The sequence below is a fragment of the Aspergillus aculeatus genome (genome assembly GCF_001890905.1).
Source record: "Aspergillus aculeatus ATCC 16872 unplaced genomic scaffold ASPACscaffold_10, whole genome shotgun sequence".
Taxonomy (NCBI): domain Eukaryota; kingdom Fungi; phylum Ascomycota; class Eurotiomycetes; order Eurotiales; family Aspergillaceae; genus Aspergillus; species Aspergillus aculeatus.
Genome location: NW_017962985.1, coordinates 473,556 through 499,279, shown reverse-complemented (window position 1 = coordinate 499,279; position 25,724 = coordinate 473,556). Strand labels below are relative to the sequence as shown.

General features: G+C 54.4%; 10 protein-coding genes across 10 annotated transcripts; 4 read left to right on the top strand and 6 right to left on the bottom strand.

Annotated features, from left to right (window-relative positions):
• Positions 1 to 540: 540 nt before the first annotated feature.
• Positions 541 to 3,705, top strand: ASPACDRAFT_1902600 (putative MYB DNA binding protein (Tbf1)). Its single transcript, XM_020198780.1, has 4 exons — positions 541 to 736; positions 911 to 1,494; positions 1,568 to 2,221; positions 2,275 to 3,705. The coding sequence occupies exons 1-4, from the start codon at positions 649 to 651 to the stop codon at positions 3,592 to 3,594; spliced, it is 2,646 nt and encodes an 881-aa protein (XP_020055087.1). The 5' UTR covers positions 541 to 648; the 3' UTR covers positions 3,595 to 3,705.
• Positions 3,706 to 4,088: 383 nt separating this feature from the next.
• Positions 4,089 to 5,726, top strand: ASPACDRAFT_1889232 (putative TFIID and and SAGA complex TAF10 subunit). Its single transcript, XM_020198516.1, has 2 exons — positions 4,089 to 4,733; positions 4,888 to 5,726. The coding sequence occupies exons 1-2, from the start codon at positions 4,308 to 4,310 to the stop codon at positions 5,344 to 5,346; spliced, it is 885 nt and encodes a 294-aa protein (XP_020055086.1). The 5' UTR covers positions 4,089 to 4,307; the 3' UTR covers positions 5,347 to 5,726.
• Positions 5,727 to 5,754: 28 nt separating this feature from the next.
• ASPACDRAFT_79554 (mitochondrial 37S ribosomal protein uS19m) lies at positions 5,755 to 6,813 on the bottom strand. Its single transcript, XM_020205433.1, has 4 exons — positions 6,741 to 6,813; positions 6,648 to 6,663; positions 6,274 to 6,456; positions 5,755 to 6,111 (listed from the first exon to the last, which is right to left on the bottom strand). The coding sequence occupies exons 1-4, from the start codon at positions 6,781 to 6,783 to the stop codon at positions 6,069 to 6,071; spliced, it is 285 nt and encodes a 94-aa protein (XP_020055085.1). The 5' UTR covers positions 6,784 to 6,813; the 3' UTR covers positions 5,755 to 6,068.
• A 235-nt stretch (positions 6,814 to 7,048) lies between these two features.
• ASPACDRAFT_121345 (inositol polyphosphate multikinase) lies at positions 7,049 to 8,953 on the bottom strand. Its single transcript, XM_020196429.1, has 2 exons — positions 8,602 to 8,953; positions 7,049 to 8,451 (listed from the first exon to the last, which is right to left on the bottom strand). Exons 1-2 carry the CDS (start codon positions 8,688 to 8,690, stop codon positions 7,182 to 7,184), a joined length of 1,359 nt encoding a protein of 452 aa, XP_020055084.1. The 5' UTR covers positions 8,691 to 8,953; the 3' UTR covers positions 7,049 to 7,181.
• Positions 8,954 to 9,903: 950 nt separating this feature from the next.
• Positions 9,904 to 11,592, top strand: ASPACDRAFT_1881545 (uncharacterized protein; the record flags this gene model as incomplete). The annotated part of the gene is made up of 5 exons (XM_020198244.1): positions 9,904 to 10,035; positions 10,075 to 10,158; positions 10,255 to 10,283; positions 10,405 to 10,653; positions 10,701 to 11,592. The coding sequence occupies 5 exons, from the start codon at positions 9,904 to 9,906 to the stop codon at positions 11,590 to 11,592; spliced, it is 1,386 nt and encodes a 461-aa protein (XP_020055083.1).
• A 105-nt stretch (positions 11,593 to 11,697) lies between these two features.
• ASPACDRAFT_79553 (quinone oxidoreductase family protein) lies at positions 11,698 to 12,843 on the bottom strand (the record flags this gene model as incomplete). The annotated part of the gene is made up of 2 exons (XM_020205432.1): positions 11,698 to 12,004; positions 12,068 to 12,843. The coding sequence occupies 2 exons, from the start codon at positions 12,841 to 12,843 to the stop codon at positions 11,779 to 11,781; spliced, it is 1,002 nt and encodes a 333-aa protein (XP_020055082.1). The 3' UTR covers positions 11,698 to 11,778.
• Positions 12,844 to 14,913: 2,070 nt separating this feature from the next.
• ASPACDRAFT_12160 (uncharacterized protein) lies at positions 14,914 to 17,178 on the top strand (the record flags this gene model as incomplete). The annotated part of the gene is made up of 2 exons (XM_020196449.2): positions 14,914 to 15,996; positions 16,096 to 17,178. Coding segments are annotated over 2 exons (2,166 nt in total), but the record flags the coding sequence as incomplete, so codon positions are not given.
• A 150-nt stretch (positions 17,179 to 17,328) lies between these two features.
• ASPACDRAFT_52967 (chitin deacetylase CDA4) lies at positions 17,329 to 18,168 on the bottom strand (the record flags this gene model as incomplete). Its single annotated transcript, XM_020202678.1, has 1 exon — positions 17,329 to 18,168. The coding sequence occupies one exon, from the start codon at positions 18,166 to 18,168 to the stop codon at positions 17,329 to 17,331; it is 840 nt and encodes a 279-aa protein (XP_020055080.1).
• Positions 18,169 to 18,745: 577 nt separating this feature from the next.
• On the bottom strand, positions 18,746 to 20,730 carry ASPACDRAFT_79551 (cleavage polyadenylation factor subunit CLP1). The gene is made up of 2 exons (XM_020205431.1): positions 19,630 to 20,730; positions 18,746 to 19,559 (listed from the first exon to the last, which is right to left on the bottom strand). The coding sequence occupies exons 1-2, from the start codon at positions 20,333 to 20,335 to the stop codon at positions 18,772 to 18,774; spliced, it is 1,494 nt and encodes a 497-aa protein (XP_020055079.1). The 5' UTR covers positions 20,336 to 20,730; the 3' UTR covers positions 18,746 to 18,771.
• An 896-nt stretch (positions 20,731 to 21,626) lies between these two features.
• Positions 21,627 to 23,303, bottom strand: ASPACDRAFT_30545 (KilA-N domain-containing protein; the record flags this gene model as incomplete). The annotated part of the gene is made up of 5 exons (XM_020199740.1): positions 21,627 to 21,654; positions 21,714 to 22,599; positions 22,658 to 22,820; positions 22,911 to 23,157; positions 23,236 to 23,303. The coding sequence occupies 5 exons, from the start codon at positions 23,301 to 23,303 to the stop codon at positions 21,627 to 21,629; spliced, it is 1,392 nt and encodes a 463-aa protein (XP_020055078.1).
• Positions 23,304 to 25,724: the final 2,421 nt, after the last annotated feature.

Sequence of the window (25,724 nt, the reverse complement as noted above, 5' to 3'; positions counted from 1 at the left end):
GAGTCACCACCCCGCCGTAGCAGAGGACAGGGTACATTTTAGTAGAGCAAGTCTTGCAAGTGAAGAGGGATAGAGTATGATTTGACTCTTCGTCAACAGCCAGCTGTATTGTGGATAAGTAGTCGGAATCAAGTCTAATAAGGTGTTGAAGAAGTATTCAGGCAGCCAGGCAGCCAGGAGGCACGCTAAGTCCTAAAGCGGGATTGGTGATCGCTAGATCTATAAGTTTGGCAACTGGCGGCCTGAAGACCAGCCTGGGAAGTAGCCTGGGTAGTATGCAGGAATACAGTATAACGTTAGTACCTAGTAGCTGGAGAGGGGGATGATAAGAATTATTAACATACGGTAAAGGTAAAACACATAGTAGTGAATAACTCGAACTTAAGTGTACTGTGATTGCCTATTTACTCGTAACACCCAGCTCCCCCTAGTTAAGGTTGGTGACCCAAAAGAGAAGCCGGCCGGATTCCGGCCGGGGGATAGAAAAATCTGACTGAGTAGTCAGCAGCTGGAGAACCTCCGTCTCTCCGCCCGTCTCAACTTAACCTAACCACTTCTAAAGCCCTACGCTTGCGCCCTACCCCTAAGCCCTCATTTCTGCTCTTGGAAAGGACAGGCATCTCCCTCCCATCGGGAATCGTCCCTATCATGGCCGACATAACTGCAACAGGCCCCAAAGTTGAGGATTCTATAACCTCTGAACTTCCCCCGCTCCCGACCGAGACTGACAGCCATGGTGAGTTGTGCTGGGGGCGACCTGAGAAGGAGGCGATTCTTCCCCGTTTGCTGCTTGCTCTGAACCCGACCCAATCCGATCTAAACAATCATTGCATGGCTTTGGACTTTACAAGACTACACAGTGCTACTGCTCAAGTATCTTGCTATGTTGCTAACTTATTGGCTTCTTAAGTGACTCCCAAACTGTCGCATCCCCTCGAGGAAGAGGACGGCTCGGTGTCGCCCCGGGCTTCCAAAAAACGTCGTCTCGAATCCGAGCCGACCGACCTCGTCTTGCCGCCACATCCCAGTGAATTGATAGCAGACCAAGTTCCTGGAAATCAGATCGAACAAGAACTAGCATCTGCATTGGGCCCCAGCATCGTGGACACGGTGGAACATCCAGAAGACACACCGACTCAACTCGATAGCGCTCAACTCGATGGTGCTCAACTCGATGGTGCTCAACTCGATGGTGCTCAACTCGATGGTGCTCAACTCGATGGCACTCAACTTGATGGCGCTCAACTCGACGGCGCCCAACTTCATGGGACGGCAACAGACACCGCAGTTGCGCCCGAGGCGACTGCCGATATCGATTCGGATATGGCCACTGTGATTTCGAGCATTATGAATCACGCCGAACGTGTGGAGGAACAAGTTGTAATCGGTCAGCAACAGCTGGCGGACACCACAAGTCCGGCCCCGAAAGGCATGGTTTTCGTCAAGGCCAACTCACACCTGAAGAGTCAGAGTTTACCTATCTTGGACAACTTGGTATGTGAAACAGTGTTTGAGATGTACTTGAAAATTCAAGAACGAAAGCAGCTGACAAAATACCCTTTTATAGTCTACCCAAATCCTCTCTTTGCTTGCCAAGTCTTCGTACCAAGAAATCACCTCATTCGTTTCCGAGCCGGAGACGGAGAGTGGCCAAGCCTACGCTACCATGCGCTCGCTGTTCGACCACACGAAGAAGGTCTACTCTACCAAGAAGTCTTTTCTGTCTCCGACTGAACTGGAGCTTACCGAGCCGTCGCAAGTTGATATCATTCGAAAGGCGAACCTGGCGTCCTTCGTCTCCAGCATCTTTGGCACACAGGAGATTGGATTTTCTGAGCTCAACGACAACTTCCTGGACGTGTTTGTCCCCGAAGGCGGTCGTCTTCTCAAGGTGCAAGGTGCTTTGTTCCTGGAACTCAAGACTCAGGCATTCATTGCATCCATGAACAATTCAGAGCGAACCCGAACAGAGTTACTCTATGATCTCTTCCCAGATGACCTGGAGCAACAGCTCCTGGACCGCCGCCCAGGAACTCGCCAGCTGGCTCCCAGCGAGGCCGACTTTGTCAAGCGCGCCGGATCGCGCCGTGACATTCTACTTAGCGACGTCAACAACGAGGAAGCCATGAAAGCTTTGCCAGACAAATACCATTGGGAGGACTTCCTCCGGGATCTGAGCTCTTACATCACCAAGAATTTTGACACTATCAGCAACCAACAGGTCTGACTCCCCTCTGCCTACTTTGATTATCCAGTGTGCTAACGGCGAGCCAGACGAAAAAGATCACAAAGGGTCGCCAGCCATCCTCATCGAATGGAGAATCTCAGGAACCTCCCAGCGCCCCCCTTCAAGGCCAGTTCCCGGTCTCGTCGCAGCCACCGGATGTCCCCGTCGACCGTAACATGCACGGCGATCTTGTTGCTCGTGCGGCGCGCGCGGCGCAGATTGCTCTCCAAGGCCACGGGTTAAGGCGCTCCCAACAGCAGCAGCAGTACCAGCAACAGCAATCTCAGCAGAACCAACAACAGCCACATCAGGTGCACCAGCCCCAGCAACCACAGCCCCAGCAGCACCATCAGCAGCACACAATTCACCAGCCCCAGCAGATGCCGCAACAGCAGGTTCCTCAGCACGCACAGCCGCAGGGCGGTCAGATCTTGCATGGGTACTCTGCTGCTCAGCCGACGAGTCAGATGCCACACCAGCAGACTCACCAGCAACCTTACCATCACAGTCCAGCGCCGTCTGGCTACCAGCACCCGCCCAGCCAGCTCACATTCCAGCCAAGCCCTCTCCAGGCCAATTTCCAGCAATACAGCCATGTGACCCCCGCGTCAATTCCGCGACCCAACTCGGCTGCTGCCAATCACGGATACATGCCCGGGATACCACATTATTCTCAATCGCAACCCACCCAGGTCCTCTACGAGCGGGCTCGCATGGCAGCATCTGCCAAGTCATCGCCCAGCAGCCGCAAGTCCGGATTACCTAGCCAGCGTCGTCCCTGGACTACTGAAGAAGAGAATGCGTTGATGGCAGGGTTGGATCGCGTCAAGGGACCTCACTGGAGTCAGATCCTCGCCATGTTTGGCCCTGGAGGAACCATAAGTGAAGCCCTGAAAGATCGTAACCAGGTCCAGCTCAAGGACAAGGCTCGTAACTTGAAGCTGTTCTTCCTTAAGAGTGGCATCGAGGTGCCCTACTACCTGAAGTTCGTCACTGGTGAATTGAAGACTCGCGCCCCAGCCCAAGCTGCCAAGCGGGAAGCCCGCGAGCGGCAGAAGAAGCAGGGGGAGGAAGACAAGGCCCATGTGGAAGGCATCAAGGGTATGATGGCTCTTGCCGGCGCCCATGCTCAGCCAGTTGGTCTGGGTCACGGACACGATGCCATGTCTGCCTCCCCTGGACTGACACATGACCCCAATGCTCATAACACCTTCGACCAGACGGCGGAGCAGAACCTAATGCAGACCCTCGGTCAAGAGGTGCATGGAGAGTCTTTCGGACAACCCCAGCATCATCATCATCACCAGCATCACCCGCACCCGCATCATCAGGATCAAATTGATCCGAATATGCATTTGGGTCAGTGATGAGATTGAGGTTCATGCTCAAACACCAATTAACTTCACTTCTCGATTGTGCTTCTGTCCTCCCTTGATCGAGTTGTATTATTTCTCATGGTTCTTTCTTTTCTCTTCTTCGCCGAGGATTCTGAGCGGTTTCATTGTCTAGGACTGTCTATTTCTGTGATTCTTTGGTGGGTCTGTATGAGGGTTGATGCATATGGTGCGAATGGTGCACGAAGCTGTAGGAGTATCTTGCGGATTGTACAACAATAACTGAATAATCATGTTTTCTTATTTACTTACTTTCTGTCTTTGTGTTTTTTCTTTTCCCTTTTCACTGAACGATACTAAATGACAACAAATAAGTCTTTGTTGATAATGAAAGTGTCTAGCTAATGCTTGCCAGTTGGTGTCCCTGTAGTAAGTAGGTAGTAGTTCGCAGCAGTCGGGCCGAACGCGGCCAAGAGAGACAGGCCATGCTCTGCTCCTCCGCCCCAACCACCGCGGCAGTTGATAATTCAATTCTATCCCAGTTCACTTTCCCATTCATTCACTCCCCCCAGGAAACCCCCGTATCACCTCCCAATCCTAATCGGGCGTTGCGATAACACAATTGCAGGGATTATACTTGAACCTGTATAAATTGCTTCAATACTGCTGGCCTTGCATTCACCGCCGACGCCTTCCCCTCTCACCCATTGGACTCCCTTGCGCTTTCCCATTAGCCACACCCAACCATGGCCGAATCATCGTCATCACAGCCTGCTGTTCCGCCTTCATCGCAACCTCCTCCTCCTCCTCCTCCTCAAACATCATCATCGACTGCAGCTTCCTCCTCTACGCCCGTCCCTCCTCCATCCAGCCAACCCCCTGTCACCTCACCCGCTACGGTAGTGCCCAAACAAGAACCCGACGTCGCCGATAGCAACGCCAAAAAGGTCTTGGATGCTCCAACTGAGCAAGAAGACGTCGATATGACCAACGCGCCAAGCACCAACGCCAACGCCAACGCCAACCCGACTGCGACCAGCGGTGCCGACGATGTGGGCAATCCGGTTCCCGCGCCGACCTCCGTGGACGCACTCGCCGCCGCCGCAGCGCCGTCTAAGAAAGAGACCAGTCTCCGGGAGTTTTTAGGAAAGATGGATGAATATGCACCTATTGTACGTTTTCGTTCCCTACCCGGCTGCTCCCCTCACTTTTTTCCCACTGTCCAACGTTCTCCATTAACCCCCGACTCCCCGGGTCACTAACTGTTCCATACCATCCACCCATTTACAACTGTGTCCCTCTCTAATATTGACCTCAAATTATTAGATCCCCGACGCCGTAACAGCACACTACCTCACGCTGGCGGGCCTCCCACCCCCCGGCAACGGCCCCAACCAGACCCCGCCGCACCTCGCGCGCCTTCTCGCCCTCGCCACCCAGAAGTTCATCGCCGATATCGCGGCGGACTCGTACCAGTACGCTCGCATCCGCGCGTCCAACAGCTCCTCCGCCAACAACCCGATGGGCAGTTTGAACGCCGCCTCGGGATTAGGCATGCCCGGTGGTGCCGGGGGTGTCGGGTCGACAGGCGCGGCGACGGGGCCGTCGGGTGGAGAGGCAGGCAAGGGGAAGGCGGGCACACATCTGGGCATCCAGAGGCCCGGGTTCGGTGGTGGAGGATCTGGGGGCTCGGGACAAGGTCGGACGGTGCTTACCATGGAGGATTTGGGCATGGCTGTTGCGGAGTACGGGGTTAGTGTCAAGAGGGGGGAGTTCTATCGGTGAAGGGGGTGATGATCGTCGGTTGAAGATCGACGTGGAACAGTGGGCTCTTATACTAAAAGCAGGTTTGGTTGGTGAGGAGATCCTCCTACGGGGGCTCCGGTTGATATGAAGTTTTCTTCCTTCTCTTTTGAGGGGCAAGGCTGGCTGGGTTGCTGAGTTGATGCCCTGCTTGTTTTACTCTTCTTGCAGTCCTCCTTGGTCGGGGGAATCTGGGTTGTCCGTTTGATGGCGTAATATTGCGGCGTGAGGGGTGGGTGTGTTTCCTGAACGATAGATATCCTGCATGCTGGGCCTTGGGCCTGCACAAATCGGAGTATGGTTGTTTTTTTTGGGGTGGTTTCATTTCTACATTTATTTGCAATGCCAATAGTACCCTTACGGTCGCTCCTCTTTTAGTAGCAGACTTTGGGGACCTTGAATCCTCATGAGTCATGGATAGATAAATAATACATAATATACAGAGCCATCCCTCTTTCATCTCTATCTCTTTTACCGAGACCCTCCAGCATATCAAGCACAAACTAAGAGAGAAAAAAAACGCCAAACACAAAGTAGAATGCAACTTCAGTTTCAACTTGCACAGAGCCTATCTCCCACTCGCGAAAGACGAGAGATTCCAGCTGCGCAAGTTCGCAAAAAGCCCAACCATAAGAAGAATAAAGGTATCGACAGACAACCCCAGACATGCCCCATGCCCCCATGCCCCCGGAAAGAGACAAGATCTATTTGTTCTTCGACATCTTGTAGGTGAAACGCTTGCGAGTCCTAACCCCAAAACCCAACTGTTAGCACGCATGCACAATCTTCTTTCGTAAACCGTTATCCTTTCAGCACCCTCCCCCTCATCCTCTTCCCCCCTCTCCCCCCTCGAACCCGTCCAAACCAACCCCAACCAAACAGAACACAATAAGAAAAGAGGGAACATACGGCACAAACTCCCCCAACTTCCGGCCCACCATCTCCTCCGTAATCAGCACGTCGTGGTAGGTCTTGCCGTTGTGGATCGAGAACTTCAGCCCCACGAAGTTCGGCAGGATGGTCGCGGCGCGCTTCTGCGTGCGGATCGGCGGTGTTCCGGGGGGAGCGGGCAGTTTGCGCGGGAGGGGGAGACTATATTCATCGATTAGATTTTCCCCGAGGCGTTTGTTGTTTAGTTGTTGGGTCTCCGGGATTTGGGGGGTTTGGGGGTGGGTGGGTGAGAGCGGATGTTCAACGGCGATAGCAATCTGCTTAAACCGTATGCCATGGAGTGTGGGCTTGGGTTTGGACTTGGGTTTGGATTCTGGGCAGGTAAAACGTACGGGACAATGTTCGGGCCTGTTTGATGGGATTGTTAGTGAGCTGGATTCAGTGTTGATTATACTGGATGAAGGGCAAGGGTAGGATTGACTGACCTTTCCAGACGGAGCGGCCGAGGAGGGCTCGCGTGGGGAACATCTTCAAAGAAACCTTCTGTGGTGTAGGTGGTTTGCTCCTGGTTGCGAGAAGGGGAAATTTATTGGAGTAAACGGGCGGGCTGGCTGGGCGGGCTTTGGATAGTTGCAAATCGGCCGGCGGAGGTTTGCGGCGGATGTGATTATGTAAGATCTTGCTTGGGCTTCCGCCCGCCATCTATCTTTGAGTATATGGCGGGACAGGTGAGGTTCGCTATTGTACGATTGGGATCTCAGCACAGAAATGTCTGATACTTGTTTTATTTTTTGGGGGTAGATTGAGTTTGCAATGGGTTCCATCTTGATGATGCTAAATGCTCGGGTGTTGTATGGTGGAAAATGGTGCTATTCCTAAAGCCGCCAGCGACTGTAGTGGTTTTCAAACTGCAACTACTCTTACAATTACTCCAAGGCGAGTTCCTCCAAGATCCGAGTCAAGCTCCTGATTCCGTTCAGGACGTTCTCGTCCGGTCCCTGGCCAGGGGTCCAGCTCGCATGCGCAAAGTCGATCAGCCGCAGGTCATGCACTTTAGGGGGTTCCTCTTCGTCCTCGTCGAGATCCAGCTCCCCCAGCTCTGCGACCTCGGGGCCGAGGTTGATATTGATAGCCTGGTGAGAGACGCTGCCTTGGCCAAGGGGTATATCAACCACTTGGGAAGACCCCTCGGAGATCTCGAACTCGACGTTCTCGTCCTCCTCTTCATCGTCATCTTCCTCTTCTTGCTTTGACTGAGGCTTCTGCTCCTCTTCCAGCGCCTTCTCCATGGCGTCCGGATCACCCTCATAGACAATCAGCACACTCGACGAGTACATGCGACTTTCCTCGGACTCCAGAACCTCCTGCACCTGTTTCAATTCCCCAGCTAACCGTCGCGCGACCAGCTGGGTCCGATCCACAGCCCCGGCTTTGGCCCCAGCGAGGAACGTTCGGAACCCGTCCTTGATGTTGCTCGCCGTGAGCGAGCGGCCGTACCATTTATCGTAGCGCTTGTAGCCGTCCGCCTCGATGACCTGCCCCTTGGCGCCCTCGGCGCCCTCGTACTTCGTCGCATACGGGTCGGTCCGGCTCCCTTCATCGGTCTCCCCACTCACGCCCGTCCAGACCTTCATCCCCGCGATCCGGAACCCCAGCGTGGAGCTCGTCGTTTCGTTAGACACCGCGTCCAGCTTCGCGCGCTTCAAGGGCGGCGCATCGTCCGCCCAGAGCCGCGCACCCAGCTTCACGTCCAACACATTGGGTCGTTTGAAGCCCGCAGCCACGTTCTCCAGCACGATCGAGATCCCCGTCTCGAGTTTCTTTCCGTTGGAAGGAACCCACGACGACTCCGCTGCTGCTGCTGCTGTCGGGCTGCTTGAGCTGGCCGTTTCGGGAGCTGCCGTCACTATGGGGGTTGCTGTCGCTACGGCCGCTTGGGCTTGGGGTGCGACGGTGGCCGTAGGGGTATCCGACGCGGAAGAATACTCCGTGCCGGGCAGCATGATGGCGCCGGCTTGCTGGGCCGCGGCGAGGGCCAGAGGCTGCTGGTCATTCGCGGACGTTAGAGTGCCGATATATGTGGGCAGGAATTCTTGGAATGCCGGGTGTAGGGCGCTGGACTCGTAGAACGCGACTTCTTGAGCGGTGCAGGGCTTTGCGATGAAGGTGCCGGATACGGTACACTGGACGCCTTCGCTACAGCAGGGTTTCTTGTTAGTAAGTTCGCCGAAACTTCGATTCTAAGAACAGCAAGGATTTAGGTTGCAGAGTTGAAGCGATATCGTGTTATGTTGGTTGCGACAAGGGAGAGGGATGCGACAGGGAAATCTGTTGCGGCACACTCACTGTCCGGCGGCGGCATGGTCGAAAGCCACGAAACTGTCGTGGTCCAGCTTTGCGGTCATCGCGCTCTCTGATCGCGAAGATGATTGCATGATGAGGGGTATTCAGAGCACAATAATAGGGAGGTCAATCACTGTCCAACAGAGACCGATGGAGTTTAGACGGCATTCCGCATGAGTCACGGAAAGGGACGGAGATTCAGCAGGCGGGAAGTTGCAGGGTCGGAGGGTTGGGAGAAGATGAGAAGGGGAGGGAAATCCTCCAACAGTGGGCCAAGGAGGGAAAGGAATATATTCCTGTTAGAAGCAAACAAATGCCTAGCAGGGGGTGGGGGAAAGGAAAGGAGAGACAAGCCACAACAGGCGGGTTGGTTGGTTTTTGGTTCGGGTTGGCGCTGTCAATAATAATGAGAGAAGTAAATGGAAAAAATGTCGGGGAAGCCGATCTGAACCCCCAAACAAGGCTGAGGGGCATCGATCATCATTTAATCTTATTAAAAATCCACATCACGAGGTTACTTAACCACGAAAGCAGAAAATCAGCCTGGAATTTCACAGCCTGGCTGATACGAAGCGCTTTAGCATAAGATCGTCTCTTATGCTGACTGGATCTGGTGGCACAAGGCAAGAATAAGTTAATCTCGCCTGCTTTCTATACTTCTGAATGGTCTGCCGTCTGCCGCTCAGCTCTTTCGGGTGTCTACAACTCTCGACTGCCAGATATTGTGTCGATCTTAATGGCCGCATTTGTCTTGGGACTGTTTCTCAAGCACCACATGGGGACTGACTATCTGTATACTTCTGCAATGTGCCGGCGAATGTACTGTACTATAGAGAGTAGAAGGTACTAATTAGCTGTCTGAAGGTATCTTGTATAGCGCACACACTTGTTCTTGTCTTGGATACAATCATCGTATCAAAACTAATCATAATACTTTCATACTACTTTCATCTTACTTTGCTACAAGACAAACAAGTATCTACCGATGTTGTATCTGGTCTCAGCCTATATCCCCATGAGAAACGTCCAACACTGCCAGTCTACAAACAGCCCGAGGCAACCTGCATGGACAACAACCCATTCAGTGACGGTATCATGAGGGAACCACGCTCTGCCCTTTCCTTCACTGCATAATCACTGCCAGCAACTCTTCTCTTCTCTCGTTATTCTCATTCTCTTCAACTCTATCGTTCACCCTCGTTCTTTTCTTCCGCCCTTCTCATATCTTCTCGTCTCTCCATCTCGTAAATTCTAGTTCCCTCTTATCAAACTACCTTTTAACACCTTCCTACTCGAAGATTCGAAATGGAAAATAAGGAAAGAACCTCGTCTTCTACTCATCTTTCTACCTCGGACTCACTGAAACAGGCAGAAGATGCTCAAGCTCAGTTGGCCTCGGACACGGCTAACACCCTGAGCCTCGAATCCACCGCTTCAGTCTCAACGCAGGCGCAGGTCGAGAGCATTGGGGAACAGGAAGCTCCTGGACTCCTTGACAATATCATCAAGCTCAAGAAAAAGAAAAAGAAAAGCAAAAAGTCCAGAAGCAAGCGTGGCCTGGTTTGTCTGTGAGAACTCACGTCCGAGGACCGAGCTGACTACAACAGGGCAAGCCCACTGGCTTTGAGGAATACTACTCCCATGACACCAGCTCAGTATGAGACTGAGCAGGTGATATACAACCCGTATGTGATTATAAAAATGCTTCTCCGTTCACTTTCAGCTAATTATACGTCACAGGGCTCGACCCATCATTCAGTAAGCCTTTCATGCTGACGGAACACTCGTGATGCTGATCTGTGATAGTCGGATTGAGGATGCCTTGCAACGCTACCAAAATAATCGCCGCCTCGAGAATTTCCGCAGGGATATATTTCTGAAATACTTGGCCTATGGGGGTGTGGACGTCTCTCCGAGAATGTTTGCAGGCTCCGATCAAAAAGACCTCCAGGACCTCGACAGCGAGCAGATCCTTCAGGCTAGAACGCAGACCAGCATCCCAAGGGACACAGCAAACCTCACCATCGACTTTGATACGGTGGCTCGGGGCTATCTGTAAGCACTAGCCTAACTCAGAGTAAATTGTCGCTGACAGCGAACAGGACTTCCTACTTCCCATCCTACTTCAACCCCGAGACCGAAGACATGGTCAACCTGGGTACGGTCACCATTCGCAACTTTCTGTCCTACCTACTTTATCATGAGGTCTGCCCAGAATACAAGGACAACATTGAACAGGCCAGGAAGTCGTGTGACGTCGCCGCTACGGAGCTTTGGAAGAACCAGCAGTTCATGGTCAAAGGGCCCGGCCATTTCAATAAAGCCTGTTCTACGCTCTTCGGAGGCCACCTCTATGAATGTTACACTGAGGAAGACGACGAAGAGCGCTCGTGGGCGGACGGTCCTCCCATGACTAGAGATGTGGCGCGCAAGGTCGTGAAATTCGCCCTCGCCGGTGCGGGAACAGATCAACTGGCTGTTGACTTCCGAGATTTAGCTCATACAGATGAATTAATATCCAAACGTGTAGATGATATCCACGGCTTTGAGATTATGGTTATTCATCCTCCGAACGATACTGTCCTTGACTTCTACAAAATGTACGCCCCCGACCTCGTTCCTGTTGGCCGCATCACCGCGATATCCTACTGGGACCCAGCAAGGCCGTCATGTGATATGACCCCGGAACAGCGGCAGCAAGCCATGATGCCGGTCATTTTCATTTTCTATGTGGAGCAACCTCTCTTGCAACTCTGTTATCCGGGTATGAAGGTGATTACACCGGTGTGGAGGATGAACTGTGGGCTTGACTATTTTGAAGAGACCTTCAACGTCTACGGCACCATCTACACGGTTCTTGCAAATGACCTTATGCTGGGGTGGAAGAAACCACGGCCGGTGAAGAACACTGCGGACGAAGACGAAACGGAGGCCGATGAGGATGATGCTTCTGAGCAGAGTGATGAGATCGCGGATGTGCAGGATGTACTCTAAGCACGTTTCAAGCGAGTGTCAAGCTTGGATTTGACAGCAGCAGATAGGTTTAGCCACGCATGGAATTTACGTAACCGACTAGCTCAGAGAATAAGACGACATGAAGATTGTTCAAATCTCTTATATAGAAGCCTAGTATTACCATCTTCAACGAACATACACTCATTATGATCAACAGCATCAAGCCTAAGACGACTTCAGAAGCAATTTTCCGGTGGTCTTACGGCCTTCCAGATCACGGTGTGCCTCGGCGACATCCTCCAAAGGATAGACCTTATGGACTCTAGCCTTGAGCTTGTTTGACTGGAGCAACGAGAAGAGCTCGTTGACGTAGAACTCAAACTCCTCGCGAGTCTCAATGTAGCCGAACAGCTGAGGTCGAGCAACCTTGACACACTTGGGGGAGAGCTTCCTGTAGATGGACATATATTAGCCTTGACGGACATTGCAACCGGGAGATCTCATCAATCCTTACTGTAGAGGCAACGGTGGCACCGGACCACTGGCATTACCGAACCAGACGATGGTACCCTTGCGCTTCACGGCCTCCAAGCTTCCCTCCCAGGTGTCCTTGCCGACGGAGTCGAAGACCACATCCACACCCTGACCCCCCGTGATCTCCTTGACCTTCTGGGGCCAGTCCTTGCCGGCCTCACTGCGGTAGTCGATCACCACATCCGCGCCGAGGCTCTTGGCCAGCTCGCACTTCTCCGGACCCCCGGCCGTGCCGATGACCTTGGCGCCGATCGACTTGAGCACCTGCGTCATGAGGGTGCCCGCCCCGCCCGCGGCAGCATGCAGCAGCACCCACTCGCCCTGCTTGACCGGGTAGGTCTCCTTGGCCAGGGTGATGACGGTTAGGCCGCTCAGGAACGCGGCCATCACGTCCTCGTCGGAGAGTCCCTCGGGGATCTTGACCGTCTTGGCCATGGGCACGGCAGTGTACTCGGCGTAGCCGCCCGTGCTGAGCCAGGCGACCCGATCCCCAACCTGCAGGTTGTACGGGTTGGGCCCCGGGCCCAGCGCCACGATGGTGCCGGCGCCCTCCCGCCCGAGGATCTCGGGCTTCGCGGACGGGTACAGTCCGGTCCGGAAGTAGGTGTCGATGTAGTTCACGCCCGAGATGTGGTTCTTGACCAGCACTTGGCCCTCCTGGGCACTGGGCACGGGCTGGTCGGCTTTGAACTCGAGGACCTCGGGACCGCCCAGCTTTTCGACCTGGACGGCCTTCATAGTCTGAGGGACGGACATGGTGGTGTTGGTGCGGGTGGGGAAGCTGATGGGGGAGAAAGGCGAGGGTCGAAAGTGAGCGTTTAGAGCTGCGAGGCGGAGCGCCGGGGAGGAGACGGACGCAGTTGGCGTGGCGGTGCGGAGTAGACGAGGGACGATGCGATTGAGGGGCATTGGAGGGGGAAGGATTGAGAGTGGAGGGCCGGGGTGATCGGTGGGTTATATTCAACGTACTCACTACGTACTTGTCAAAAAGATGGATAGTTAACACGAACACTATTACTAAACTTCAGGCGGCTCAATTCCGAGATGCTTGTTTTCTGTCATGATCTTGAATGCTCGTATTTACTATCATTAATAATTCTGGTTCCTTTACCCCACACCTTTCAACCTATCGTTACGTCTACGCTTTGCGACGAGGTGATTTCACCCCTATCAGTTACATTCAATATTCATCTAGTAAATGCTAGGAGCAGGAGATCTCTACGCCGCATTTCTTTGACTCTTCTCTATCTCATCCTGCATCTCGCATTCCGCAAATGTGTTCATCGTCCACCGTTCTTAAATCTTCATCCGACGGAGTGACGCCATCGGCATCATTGCCGAACCGTCGGATATCCGCGGCCTCAGCCCGATGATCGCTCCGAACTGCCGACGGCATGACTATTTAGGCATAGATGAGTCATGTGTGGCATAATAAAAGCACAACTCCCCGCATGGCGGTCTTACCCTTTTGGGAGTACCCCGTTGTCGTGCCCGCCCGCAGTGGAACTGAACTACTCGATGCATCGATCGATGATGCTTTGCTTTCCTCCTTCCACAATCCCATGATGGAGTCATCGCACTCCTTCTGACAGCGGCCCTGCATCACCGTCAGACGTATATCCCAACTTTTCAACTCATCCCGCCAGCACACCCCTCCCAAAGCCTTCGCCTGCTTTTCAATGCAGCTTGCCACCCATTACCTCTTCTCACCGTCTTTCCAGCTGATATCATCGCATCGCTTGCCGCAGATGAGATGGCCATTGGACGATGCGCACCATACGACCAGCATCTACAGGTCAAGAATGCTGCAGCTCATCCCAATGGTGGCATATGTAGCCAGAGGCGCCCAATACAGACCGTGATCGTGTGTGGCTTTGCTTAAGCCCTGCTCTACTAGTTGCCTGTCATGCCTGTCAGGCCAATAACCATCCCTCTAGTTCGCCGCCTGTGCCTTGGGGATGACGCCTTTCCCGCAGGTTAGAACTTCTCCGGTTTACCTGCCCCTGGTCGAACAATTGGCACCTAAACCGACGACAAAGGAGGGGTGGGACAAATCAACGGCCAGCTTCGCCTCTACGCATGCACGATCAAGCCATTCTCCTGTCCGGGGATCAGAATGGTTTCATCTTCAACGACTCCTGTTGACATGGCTCAGGCAGGACCATTCATTCCCAACGCTTGACATATGGCCACGATCGTCGTGTTTCAGCGTCGGGGGGGATTGATTCGCTCGCTGTTAACGCCCAATCTCTGGGGCTGGATTCTGATAGGGCCAGTACCCCGGCCAGAGGCGCTGCCCAACCGGGTTCCCATTGGGGTCGATTTACTTTATATAGTCTCTCCATATTCTCTGTGCTTGTTTTTCACGTCCCTGGAAGTGTAAATCAGGACTACTAACCATACTTTCGCCTAATACTTAATTCCAACCGCCCCTGGAAGGTTTTCAGAGACTGCCCCAGTCTTGCTCACTAGTTACTCCAATTTTTCCTGCGCCGTTCGGCCCCATTCCAACTCAATTGCTGATTCCCTGACTCCACCCGGGGCTTGTGTGCTTTTTGTTTACTTTTGATTGTTTGCGTCCGCTGGATCCCTTGCTCTTTCCTCGAGAACGTTTCTCTCGTGAGTCCGACGTTCGACGGATTTATAATGCCAACAGCCAGGAACGTGATTCTGATCCGACGTGCCACCGCAGGATAAATCCCCAGGAGTGCCCCCCTCACACCGATTGGAGCCTTGTATTCGACTGGATAAAAGTTTTCTTCTGTTCTGATTCTTGCTTTTTTCCTCGTCGCCATGTATCTCAGGACCAAGGTACACTTGCGCTGGCGCAAGCAGACCCAATGGCCACCTGCGCCTTCCGTGGAAGACGAGACGGTATCCCTCTCTCGTGAACTACACGGGATGACCAAGCTAGGAGAAAAGCCCGGAGTTGAGGGTGTCTGCTCTCGGGGAACTATTGACCAACATCCAGTGATCGTGGATGTGCTATCCTTCTCCTCAGTTGTTCACACGACGATCTATGACGACTCAGTCCGCGAGAGCGGCTCTGATGACAACGCAGGGCCGCCAACGCCGTCAGCGGAAATTGAACATGACCCGATGCTCTACATTGTCGAGGATGATCAGGCTGTGCCTCTGTCGACCTCGTGGACTTCTTCAGATAAGATTCGCGGGCATCCAAATTCGCTAGCACGCCCGCAGCAAGTCCGAACCCCGAGCAAGACCGTCGATGGCCGGCCTAGCGGAGCAAAATCCAGTACCCAGAGGGACAATATTCCCAAGAGAGATTTGGCCCAGGGATCCCGGACTAGCCCTGTGACATCCAACACGCCCGCCAAAGCGATCGAAACCACGACCACGGCATCCCCGCCTAGTTTGAAGCGAGCGGGCAGTGCGAAGCCCAGTTCATCTGCCAAGCAGGGGACCAGGCCTCCCATGCCGAAGCTGGGCCATCAATCTGATTCGGCTGCCGTTGGAGTGAAAGGTTCCTCGAGCACTCCTCCGGCCTCACCTACAGAAAAGTCCTCCACTGGGCCTACTTTGGCTGAGAGGATAGAGGAGAAATTGCGCCAGAGGCAAGAACTTCGCGCATCGCAAGAGGCTTCACAGAACCACGATCAGAACAGTCCGCCACCTGCAGCTGCAGCTGCCCAACCGATCGCCACCGTTGAGCAAGCAGGTTTCAAGCCATCCATTACGTGCCCCAATGGGTGCGGCGCGCCACAGGCTAACCAGGCGATCTCTTCTAAGACTACATCGACGGCCAAGGAGTCTACTGAACACGAGAAGAGTGAAGAGGATCCTTTCTCGGCCTCATTTACTGCAGCGCTGGCCTCTGAGGCCCCAGCGCGGCCCTCGATTGGCAACAAGCCGCATGGACGATCCCAGTCTTCAGACAGGGCACAGTCGGTGTCCACGCACACCCCCAGTAGACGTGCTGTGTCTTTCCTGGATGACACGTTGCAGCGGCCTGTGTCACCCGATGAAGACCCCGAAGATGCTTACCAGACTGGAAAACAAGTTGGTCGACGAAGCTCTTCGCAGGGTGCCGTGCGCAGAAGTTCTCCTAAGCCCCAGTACTTTCTGTCGCCTTGCCCTCGGTCAGTTCCTGTGGCAGGATATCAGGACTGGCACACCGTGAAGGGAATTCCTCACTTGGATATCTGTCCATCCTGCATGAAACAGATGCGCAAGTCCCGGTTCCGAGATCTCTTTGTCCTAGCGAGCCCCCGACCTCGCGAAGAGAAGGTTCGCTGTTGCATGAGTGAGCCATGGACGCGCTTGGCATGGATGCAGACACTCAAGAAGCACCTGGACCACCTGGATCTGCTCCTGCAGATCACGCGGCCACCGTCAGGCAGCAAGCCTTGCCCGGGACGCACTATCAGTGACCAGTACTGGTACCGTGTCGTTGACCCGGACACCGACATGTATCTCCCACAGTTCAACGTATGCCACTCCTGCGTTCGCAACCTGAGGACTCTGATGCCGCGACACCGGGAGACATTCAAACGCAGCGCCACCAAGCAGGAGAGGGCGTGTGATTTTGTGACTGACAGTGCTCGGTTCGTCCGCTATATCGACTGCCTGGATATGGCCGCCAACCGAGCCGAGCTGGAGCATGCGGTGCGGCCGGACATCCGCGAGTTCCTGTCCTATGCACGGCGCAAGGTAGTGCTTCGAGATTGCCGGCGGGACCGGCAGGTTCTCAGCACCTGGCACTACATGCCGCAGCTGCCTGAGCTCACGGTGTGTGAGGACTGCTACGACGATGTGGTGTGGCCGCTGGTCAAGGCCAAGCTCCCGATTGCGCGCAAGTTCTCGACCACGATGCGGCTTCTTCCCGGGGAAGGCCCGTCGCGCTGTCGCGAGGCGAGCTGCCAGCTGTACTCGCCGCGGATGCGCATGAAGTTCCAGGAGGCGGTGCAGCTGGACGACCTGACGTATCTGAAGCTGGTGGCGCTGCGACGTCGGGAAGCCGAGCAGCGGTACCGAGACCGCCAAGCCGAGCTGCTGGAGGATGCCAGTCGGGGGTTTGAAGTTGAGAGTGAGATGCGGAAGAACGTGGAGGAGTGGAAGCGATGGGAGTAGCCGGGTGACGGGGAGGGGTGTGTGTATCTTTACTGTTTGATTGTTTGTGCTTCAGGACCAGCCTGTACGGTAGACTTAGACTATATACATGTATCACCTCTGTGCAACAGCAACAAAAAGCAGTCTCGTAGTGTGCCACCCTCCTAGGTACTAGGCACTAATTTGCTTCGGCAGTTGACTCTGCTCGCCCAACTCCACCAACTCACTCAGCGTGACCACGCGAAACCCCCTCCTCTTCAGCTCCGGCACCACCAGCTTCAGCATCGGCACCGTCCACCCCCTCCGATCATGACAGACAATCACACTGCCCGACCGCACCATACTGAGAATATGCCACGCATTGACCCGCGGCCAATTGATCTGCGCATCATGCGGATACACACTACCCAGGGCAATCCGCAGCCCCAGCTTCTGGATGAGCACGCGCATCCGATCCGAGAAGAACCCAGACCCCGGTCTAAACCACTTGTACTTCGCTTTCGCCCCACTGCCGTGGGCACCCGCTCCCCGTCCCTCCCCCTCCCCCTCCCCTACCGGAAAGACCAAATCCTCCACCCGTTCCAACCACCCCTGCACCCCCCTCACCTCCGCCTCGAGCACCGCATCGCTCAGTTCTCGAGAAGGCCGATCGGACATCGCATGATTCCCCAGCTCCATGCCCCCCTTCACCAACTCGCGCAACATCGCCTCCCCATTGCCTCCGTGAGGCCCGATCCCCGGAGCGGGTATCTGCGCCCCGATGACGAAGAACGTCGCGCGGGCGTCGTTCGCTTTCAGAATCTCGAGGATCTGCGAGGTGAACGTGGACGGAGAATCGTCGATCGTCAGCGCGATCGTCGGCGGGGTGGAGGCCGGTAAAGGCACGTGGAAGAGGGTGTCGGGCCAGCGGTGTTGGAAGTAGCGGATCAATAGGTTGGGCGGGCGGTAGATTGTGTATGCCGGGAGGAGGACGACGGCGCAGATGAGGAGGCAGAGGGTCAGGAGGGCCATTTTGAGGGTGCGGCGGCTGAGGAGGTGGGTTTTGTGCGGGGTTGAGGGGTGGAAGTCTGTCGGGGGTTTGTCTTTGTAGTTGGATGAGGTGTCGGGGAAGGGGTAGATTGGGGGTCGGGAGAGGGCGCGCGAGCGGGCGCGGGCGCGGGTGCGGGTGCGGAGGTGCAGTGGGAGGAGGGTTGTCAGGGGGCGCGGCAGGGTGGTCAGGAGTCGGGTTAGAAGGCGATTCAGGTGGTTTGTTAGGTGGAGGCGGGGCATCTCTTCGTTTCTTTGGTGGTGGTGGTGGTGGTGGTGGTTGATCTGGGGGTTAAGGAGTGGTTATTCGGTTGTTGGTTGGGCTTGGTGGTGGTTGAGGTGGTGGTGGTTGTTGTTGTTGTTGATGTTGACGAAATGAGAGGCGTCTGGCTGGTGCAGCTTTCAGGAGAAAATCTAGGCCATTGTCTATGTGGTGGGATGGATCTAGCAAGTAGAAAGTAAAGAGTGTTTGGGTTGAGAGGGTTGTTGGTTGTTGATGGAGAGGAGGGAGAGTCTAGGCTGAAGCTAAGGTGAAGGTGGTTTATCATATCAATCAACACTAACCGCTTTTACTGACTGTACTACTTACTAACCCACCAATCCGACCACCTCGCCCGGCCATTTCTTCCCCCACACCAACGCCCGCGGAGGCACTCGCCCCCCCACCGGCGCCAACACCTGGATCTTCCCCCTCTCGTTGTTCACATCCGCCACATACAAGAACCCCATGATACTCGCATCCCGCACGTCCGCCGCACTGGCCGTCGTCGACGCATGCGTGATCGCCAGCAGCGAATTGGCCAGGCCCGTGGGCGCCGGCGGGAGCAGCTTCTTCAACGGCACATTTGCGCCGCTGCCCGTCTCCGCCGTGGCACCCGACGGAGCACTACCGAACCCGGGCAGAACCGACGTTGCACTACTTTCCTCCTCCTGCTTCTGCTGATTGTGGCTCGAGTCCGCCTCGTTGCCTCCGCCAGGGAGGAACGAATCGGTCCCAAAAGACGCCGGGTCATATTCATCCTCATCCTCCTCCGGGGTAGCGATGGTGTAATTGTATATCGACAGGGTGCTGAGATCCAGCTGCTGCGCGTGCGGCGACAGCGTCACATTCTTGGAAGAGGCGGCCAACAGCGGCAGCGCCCCCGACGCGGCGGAAGGGATCTGGTCGCCGAAGAAGTAGGTGCGGATCTGCGACTCGCGGACGGCCTTCATGAACGCTGCGTCCCGATCCACGCATCCCCCGGACTTGGACAGCTTGATCACGGAGATGCGCTCATCCGACGCCACGGCAGATGCGCTGGCCGTAGGTTTGTTATCAAACTCCTTCATCATCGAACTGTAGAGTCGTTCGGAGCCGATCACCAAAATCGTCGTAACTGTATCACCCCCAAATCACGTCAGTAAATGTCCCTAAGATCTCCTGACAACAACTCAATCAAAACTCACTGGCAAATTCTGTCACAATATGCTTGATCAAGTCCACATTCCCCGCCTTACTCTGACTGAGAATCCCCGGTGTGTCGACAATGATCCCCGTCTCCCGGACATCCTCATCCTCGGCCATGCGGCCCATGACCGAGACGGCCAGCCGCGACACGATCGCCTTGTACACGGACCCCTCGGCCTCGAGCGGGTTGGCCATCGGGTAGAAGTAGACCAGGGGCACCTTGACGGGCACCGCACTGGGGCCGGACATGGGGCTGGACCCCCAGCCTTCCTCGACGTCAAGCATCGTGCGGAACGCGGTGGCCGTCAGCGTCCCGGGTACACTCAGCATCCCCTCCGTGGGGTCGAGGTTGACGACCACCGGCTGCCGCCCGACCTTGGTGGCGTACGCCGTCAGAATCTTGGCCAGACTCGTCTTGCCCGCGTCCTCCGAGCCCAGGATCAGCACCCGCGGCCCGTCCCTGCCCTGCGCCTTGGCCTGCCGCCGCATCGTCTCCAGCGCAAAGTGCACGTTCGCGTATTCCACCATCGGCGTCTCCTCCGCCGTGTACTCGCTCTGGCAGCCTCCGGCGCCCAGGCCGCGACCGCCGCCGCCACCCGTCGTGGGTGTTTCGTTACTGTTGCTGGTGCTGTTGCTGCTGTTGCCGCCGCCAGGCGCAAGGCTGTCCGGTGTCGCGTAGGACTCGCCGGCGCTGACCTCGAGCATGCATCCGTGCCATGTGTAGATCGCGGCTTTCGTGCCGGTGAAGGTGTACGTCTGGGAGGGGGCGAGTTCCGTACCGAAGAGTTCAGCGGTGCCGGTGAGGAGCTAGTTCTCGGGGTCAGTCAGTCAGTCGGTCAGTTACTGGAGGTCAATTGAGGATCAAACAGAAATCCATCGAGCATGAGAGCTGTAGAACCTCTTAAGAAGGCTGCGCTCACCTTGACGCGCACGACGGTGCCGAACGCTACCTCAAACCGCCATTCTGAACCTTTGCCGACAGTGATTTGCGTCGGCGGTGCGGGGACAAACTCCTTCTCCCCGGAGGGTTGTGTAAGGTCTAATCCCGGAAGAGACATGGCATTACGGTGCTGAGGAGATCGATGAGCGTAGAGATGGGTGTGGGAAATGCGTAGATTTTACAACACAGTAAGAAAGAGGACTGAAAGGAAGAACAAAGGATGGAAGAAAGAAAGTAACCTTCGGAGACGTCAGGCGGAGAGAACCACCCGCCGATAACGATGTTTTGCTGGTTTGCAGCGGAGTCGAGCTTTCAATGCCAATCTCACTTTGTATTACCCCACTATACCCACAAAACAGGACCGAACGGCCAATCTACAATCTGCAGAAAAACATCGCTACTTATCAACATTCAAATTCTTGCATGTAGCGTCGTCTGTCAAATCTACCCTAACAATAGCACAACGCCCGAGTACAGTCCAGTCAAAGCCATCCGATTGCATCACGACACCAGGGGTCACTCCCGGCGCAAATGGTGTAGAAACGAAAAAGAAAAACCACATTATAGGGGCATATATCAGGTATCCAGGAAGAAGGGGGATAATGAAAAGGTGCAGGTAAAGAACGAAACGAACCCAAGGCTTTCTCTCTGATCTCCAGGACCTCTGCAGGCCAATCTTTCCCGCCTCGACGCACATCACTCGCAACCAAAAGGCACAGCATTGGTAAGGAAATAAACTGGTTCAGATACGGTACACATCAAAATGACCATGGTTGGGGGAAGAATCGTGATTGGCAAGGGGATAATCGACCAAAGCCCGAACTCGGATTTGAGCGAGGGTAGCAAAAGTGCACGGAAAGAGGCTTCTCGCGGTCATTGCATGGCAAAAGTCGTCAGGGACCATGGCAGTTGTGAACATACGGTCAAGGAGGCTGTGGAACCTATGATGATGGCGGAGACAGGTGTCGGTTACTACGATTGCGGGCGCAGGTTGACATCACGAAGGACCTCGTGCGTCTTTGGCTCCACTCGTGATTGAGAAATGTATTAAATTCTTTAGATGAAGAAGTAAGGAATCGAGGCGCTGCATAGTCCAGTTAGTATTGTGCGATGAAAGACTGGGTATTGTAGAGGGGTACTAACGCAAGAGCAAAGGCAGCTGTAACACCAACAAGAGCACGATTCCGGACGCGCTCCTGCTTGAGCTTCTCTTCCAGGACCTTGGCGCGCTTCGTCCGGAGAGTGCGGGCTTCCTCATCTTCCTCATCCTCATCCTCGCTGAGAGCGTCAGTCTTGCGTTTCACGGCCGCCTTAGCTGACGATGGCTCGGCGGTCTCTGCCTGGAGCTTGACAGCTTCTTCCACCATTTCCTTGGCCTTGGCGATCATCTGCTCGGTATCAGCTGCAGAGGGTGCTTCGGGAAGAGTAACCGGCAGCTCCACGGAGACGGTCGTCTGGGTGGTCTTGACATCGTCGACGGTGCTGGCGGTGGTCTCAACGTCGACCTTCACCTTCTGTTCCTTCTCCTCCTCTTTTTGCTCCTCCTTTTGCTCCTCCTTTTGCTCTTCTTCGACATTGTCCTCAGGAATGACCCGACGCGCAATCTTGGACGGTCTGGGCGTCTTCAACTTTCTAGGAGTGGGGGCCGGCTTCTGGTCGCTATCAACTTCCACGCTAGGCTGGATGGCTCTGATCACCGACTCGCTTTCCACGGTCGAAGCGGTCAAGTCGAGAGAAGACTGTAGGGTAGCATTTGCAGCGCTGGTGGCGGCAGCGTTCGCTTCCTTCATGGCTCGGGTTTGTCTAGGCTTCCGGGGCGAACTAGGTCTCTTGCTGGGGGAAGCCGAGCGTCCTCGTCTGAGACGGGTCGTAGAAGTGAGGAGGGTGGGGGCCTCGATAGGAGGCAGATCGAACCTGGGGGGAGGCGTGATTTGCTTCTTTGCAGAGGAAGGGCTCTGGATAATTTCGGTGGGGTCAAGCAAGGCTCGGACCCAGTCGTACATCTGATACTCCTTGGCGAGCTCAAGAGCTGAGGAACGGTATCAGAGGGGTAGGCCAGGGAATGTAAGGTGGTTCAAAGAACTTACCAAGTACAGGAGAGATCCAAACGTTGCCGGCAATCTCGTCTTCGCTCGTTTCAGACCGTGCTTTCAAGTACTCCCGCTCAGATCGTTCTTCGTCAAGCTTGGCCCAAGGGAAAGCGATCTTGAACATGCCAGTGGCGCTAACGTATCCGTCTCTGCTACGACGCTGGAAGAGACAAAGGAATCCACCCCGTTAACCATGGTTCCGTGACGTTCCGATTCCGAAAGGCTAAGGGCCTGCAAGGACGCGACTTACCATCAAGAAGTACGTCTCCGGGTGTTGTTGAGGAGCATGTGAAGGGAAGATTTCAGATCCTTTGAGATCACTGGGCAAGGGAGCGCGCAAGTGGGCATATTCAAAAGGGCCGAGGTTCTCTGGTTTGGTCGCATTGGAGGTGCCGATCTGGGTGGGCTTCACGGCAAGATTTGTCTTTCCCAGGCGACGGCGGGCAAGAAGTTCTTCGTCTGTCAACACAGAAGCACGAAGCAAGGCGCGTGTTAGTCTGGCGCGACCTCAGATCGGAGTGGAGTGGATATAGCAATGGTCGAGATCGGAATCGACGCTGCCGATGCAGAGGCACAACTTACAAGCAGGCGCTTCATCGCTAAGGATGAGCGGGTTGTTCTTTCTCGGCAAGGTGCGCACCATGATGAACGAATTGGATGGGGCGGGAGATATCAATTTAAAGACTCGAAAAGACTCGGGCGATGGACGGTGGTGAGTGGGATGATGGATGGGAGATGCGACACCAAAGCGGCGGCCACGTTGCAGGCGCGTTTGTCGCCGCTCTCTTGTCTACAAATCGCGAGAAGAGAAGACGTCACCAAGACGAAAGCGCACAGGTGACAAACACGACGGTTTGAAAACCGGGCGGACAGTAGATGAGGTGTGAAGCTTGAAAGGAGTACGCGACAACCAGCCAGATGATAAAGGCAGGAATGGGGGTGTGGGAGGAGTCCAGGCGGCGCTCGGTCGATAAGCAGTAGCAGCAGCAGCAACAACAGCAGCAGCAGCAGTCGCTAAAAGGTTAGGTTTCTCTAGACTCGGGAGTAGGGGAGGGAAAATAATCAAAGAATGAAAGTCGAGCGAAACAGGACGGGCGAATCGCTTCCCACCATTGCATGTTCTGCTGGTTACGTGACGGTTCCGCCCGGCTAATGTTACGGCGCTACTGCAGCGTCACCGTTGAATCAACCAGTCATCCATACCAATTGGCCCATCCTCTAACCCGAAAAGTAAGTACCAGCGCCGCCGGCTCATCCCCCGGTATCAATAATTACAGAAAAACGCTCACTGCGTATTGATGCCTTGGCGCCTGAGCTAGCGCGGTTGTCCCCGTGACGCGCTTCTCTTGTTTTGGTTTGTTGGGCCTCACCTTAGTTTGTCGCGGGGGTTTTCGACTCGTCATCGAGCTACGGGATACATGGTGGATGATTTTTTTTGCCCAGGATTATAACACATTTAAATTCATGAAGTTCTCACGTTGAAAAGAAGAAGGGAGGGGAAACCAAAGAAAGACTTTAGATAGCAAAATTCCCTTGCCAGAAGTCCGGACATGGGGGTATGCATAAAGACATGCACCGAGCCAGGGCTGACACTTTGCTAACTTCCCTACCGTCTGGGGGAACTGACAGTACTCCATATATCCTACTGGCATCGGGCGAGATTCGTTCTTATCAGTCAAGCAGACCAGACTTAGGACAGTCCACGAGCCATGCGCACCATGAATAATAGCACTGTAAAAGACTCTTTTAACGGCCTAGAATGGCTGATCTACTTGTTTCCCTTCGGGAACTTAGGACTCTTTTAGCAGCAGGCAATGTCTTTCTTGCCCTTGCAATGCTCACCGCTTCATCCTCGATACAGACCTTGGTCCACTCTTCCAGAACAATGCCGCATTCGGACATAGAACTTGCAGACTTCTCGGGAAACATGGAACCTCGGCAACGGGGACTGTCAAAATACTGAAACTTGGATTGGTATATCCTCAGGGTAGAAAGCTCGACTGTCTCTGAGTTGACTAATGACCCTCGGATGTTGGACCAACTGTACAAAGAGCGATTGGGGCGAGTGTATGAAGTTCTTTAGGCTTCAAGTGTTATCTCCGATGTGATGTCGAATTCTCCATAGGTCGACTGCTGCATATCTTTTCAACTGTAGGTGAGATTTGGGTTCCTCCGTATATCAGGGTGAGCATGGAATCTGAAGTTTCATAGTGTCATCTGCCTCTTGCAAAATAGCCTGCGCAGTGTGTAGCGTCTGTTAGGAGCACCTTTGCTTCTGGCGATCACGATCTTGAAACGGTCCTTCTGGCCCCTACCAAAGTGTAAAGCTATGACCTTAGTGACATGGACTCATGATACCGAGTAGAGAAGTTGACACCCAGAGATAATATATGCGATTCTTTGGCTCGGTATGAGAAGTCAAGTGGTATACTTAGTCTCAAACTCAGGCTGTGCCAATGTTGATCAACTCGAACAGGAGCCATGTACTAAGTACTCGCACTGTTACTGTATACCAACCCCACACTGTAGAGCTGTTCAGTGAGCAAAAACACAATAAGCGCTCGCACCATGAAGCGGATAAGTTATAACAGCACCCCCTTGTCCAAGCTTGGTTGCTGAATTTGCCAGGGGTTCCATAGTGCAAGTAATGTATGGCTGGGAATGTCTCATCTGGACTCCTGGAACCTCGACTAAGACCGGGCAATCCTCATGTTGATGGCCTGGCAAGAAAAAGGGCTGATCACCTTCGAGGTACAATTTAGTAAACAGCCATCTTGTCAAGCAGTCGTCTTCTCTCGTGTGAGGTCGACTACTGCGTGACCAGCAATTTCATGACTCGGATTCGATCAATCAGGTACAGTACACACTGCCAGTGCTAGTGATGAGTCTATGAGTCTGGCCCATCCGAGATACACATAATCCTCCCCCTCCTGTAAGGCCATCCATTAATAGCCATGATTGTCCACCGCCTTTTCCTCCCCCCACTTGGCCTTTAGTAGTTCAATTGGCCTTCCACTCCAAAACAATCCAAAACAATTCTCTCCTCCAGCAATTCCTGGCCTCA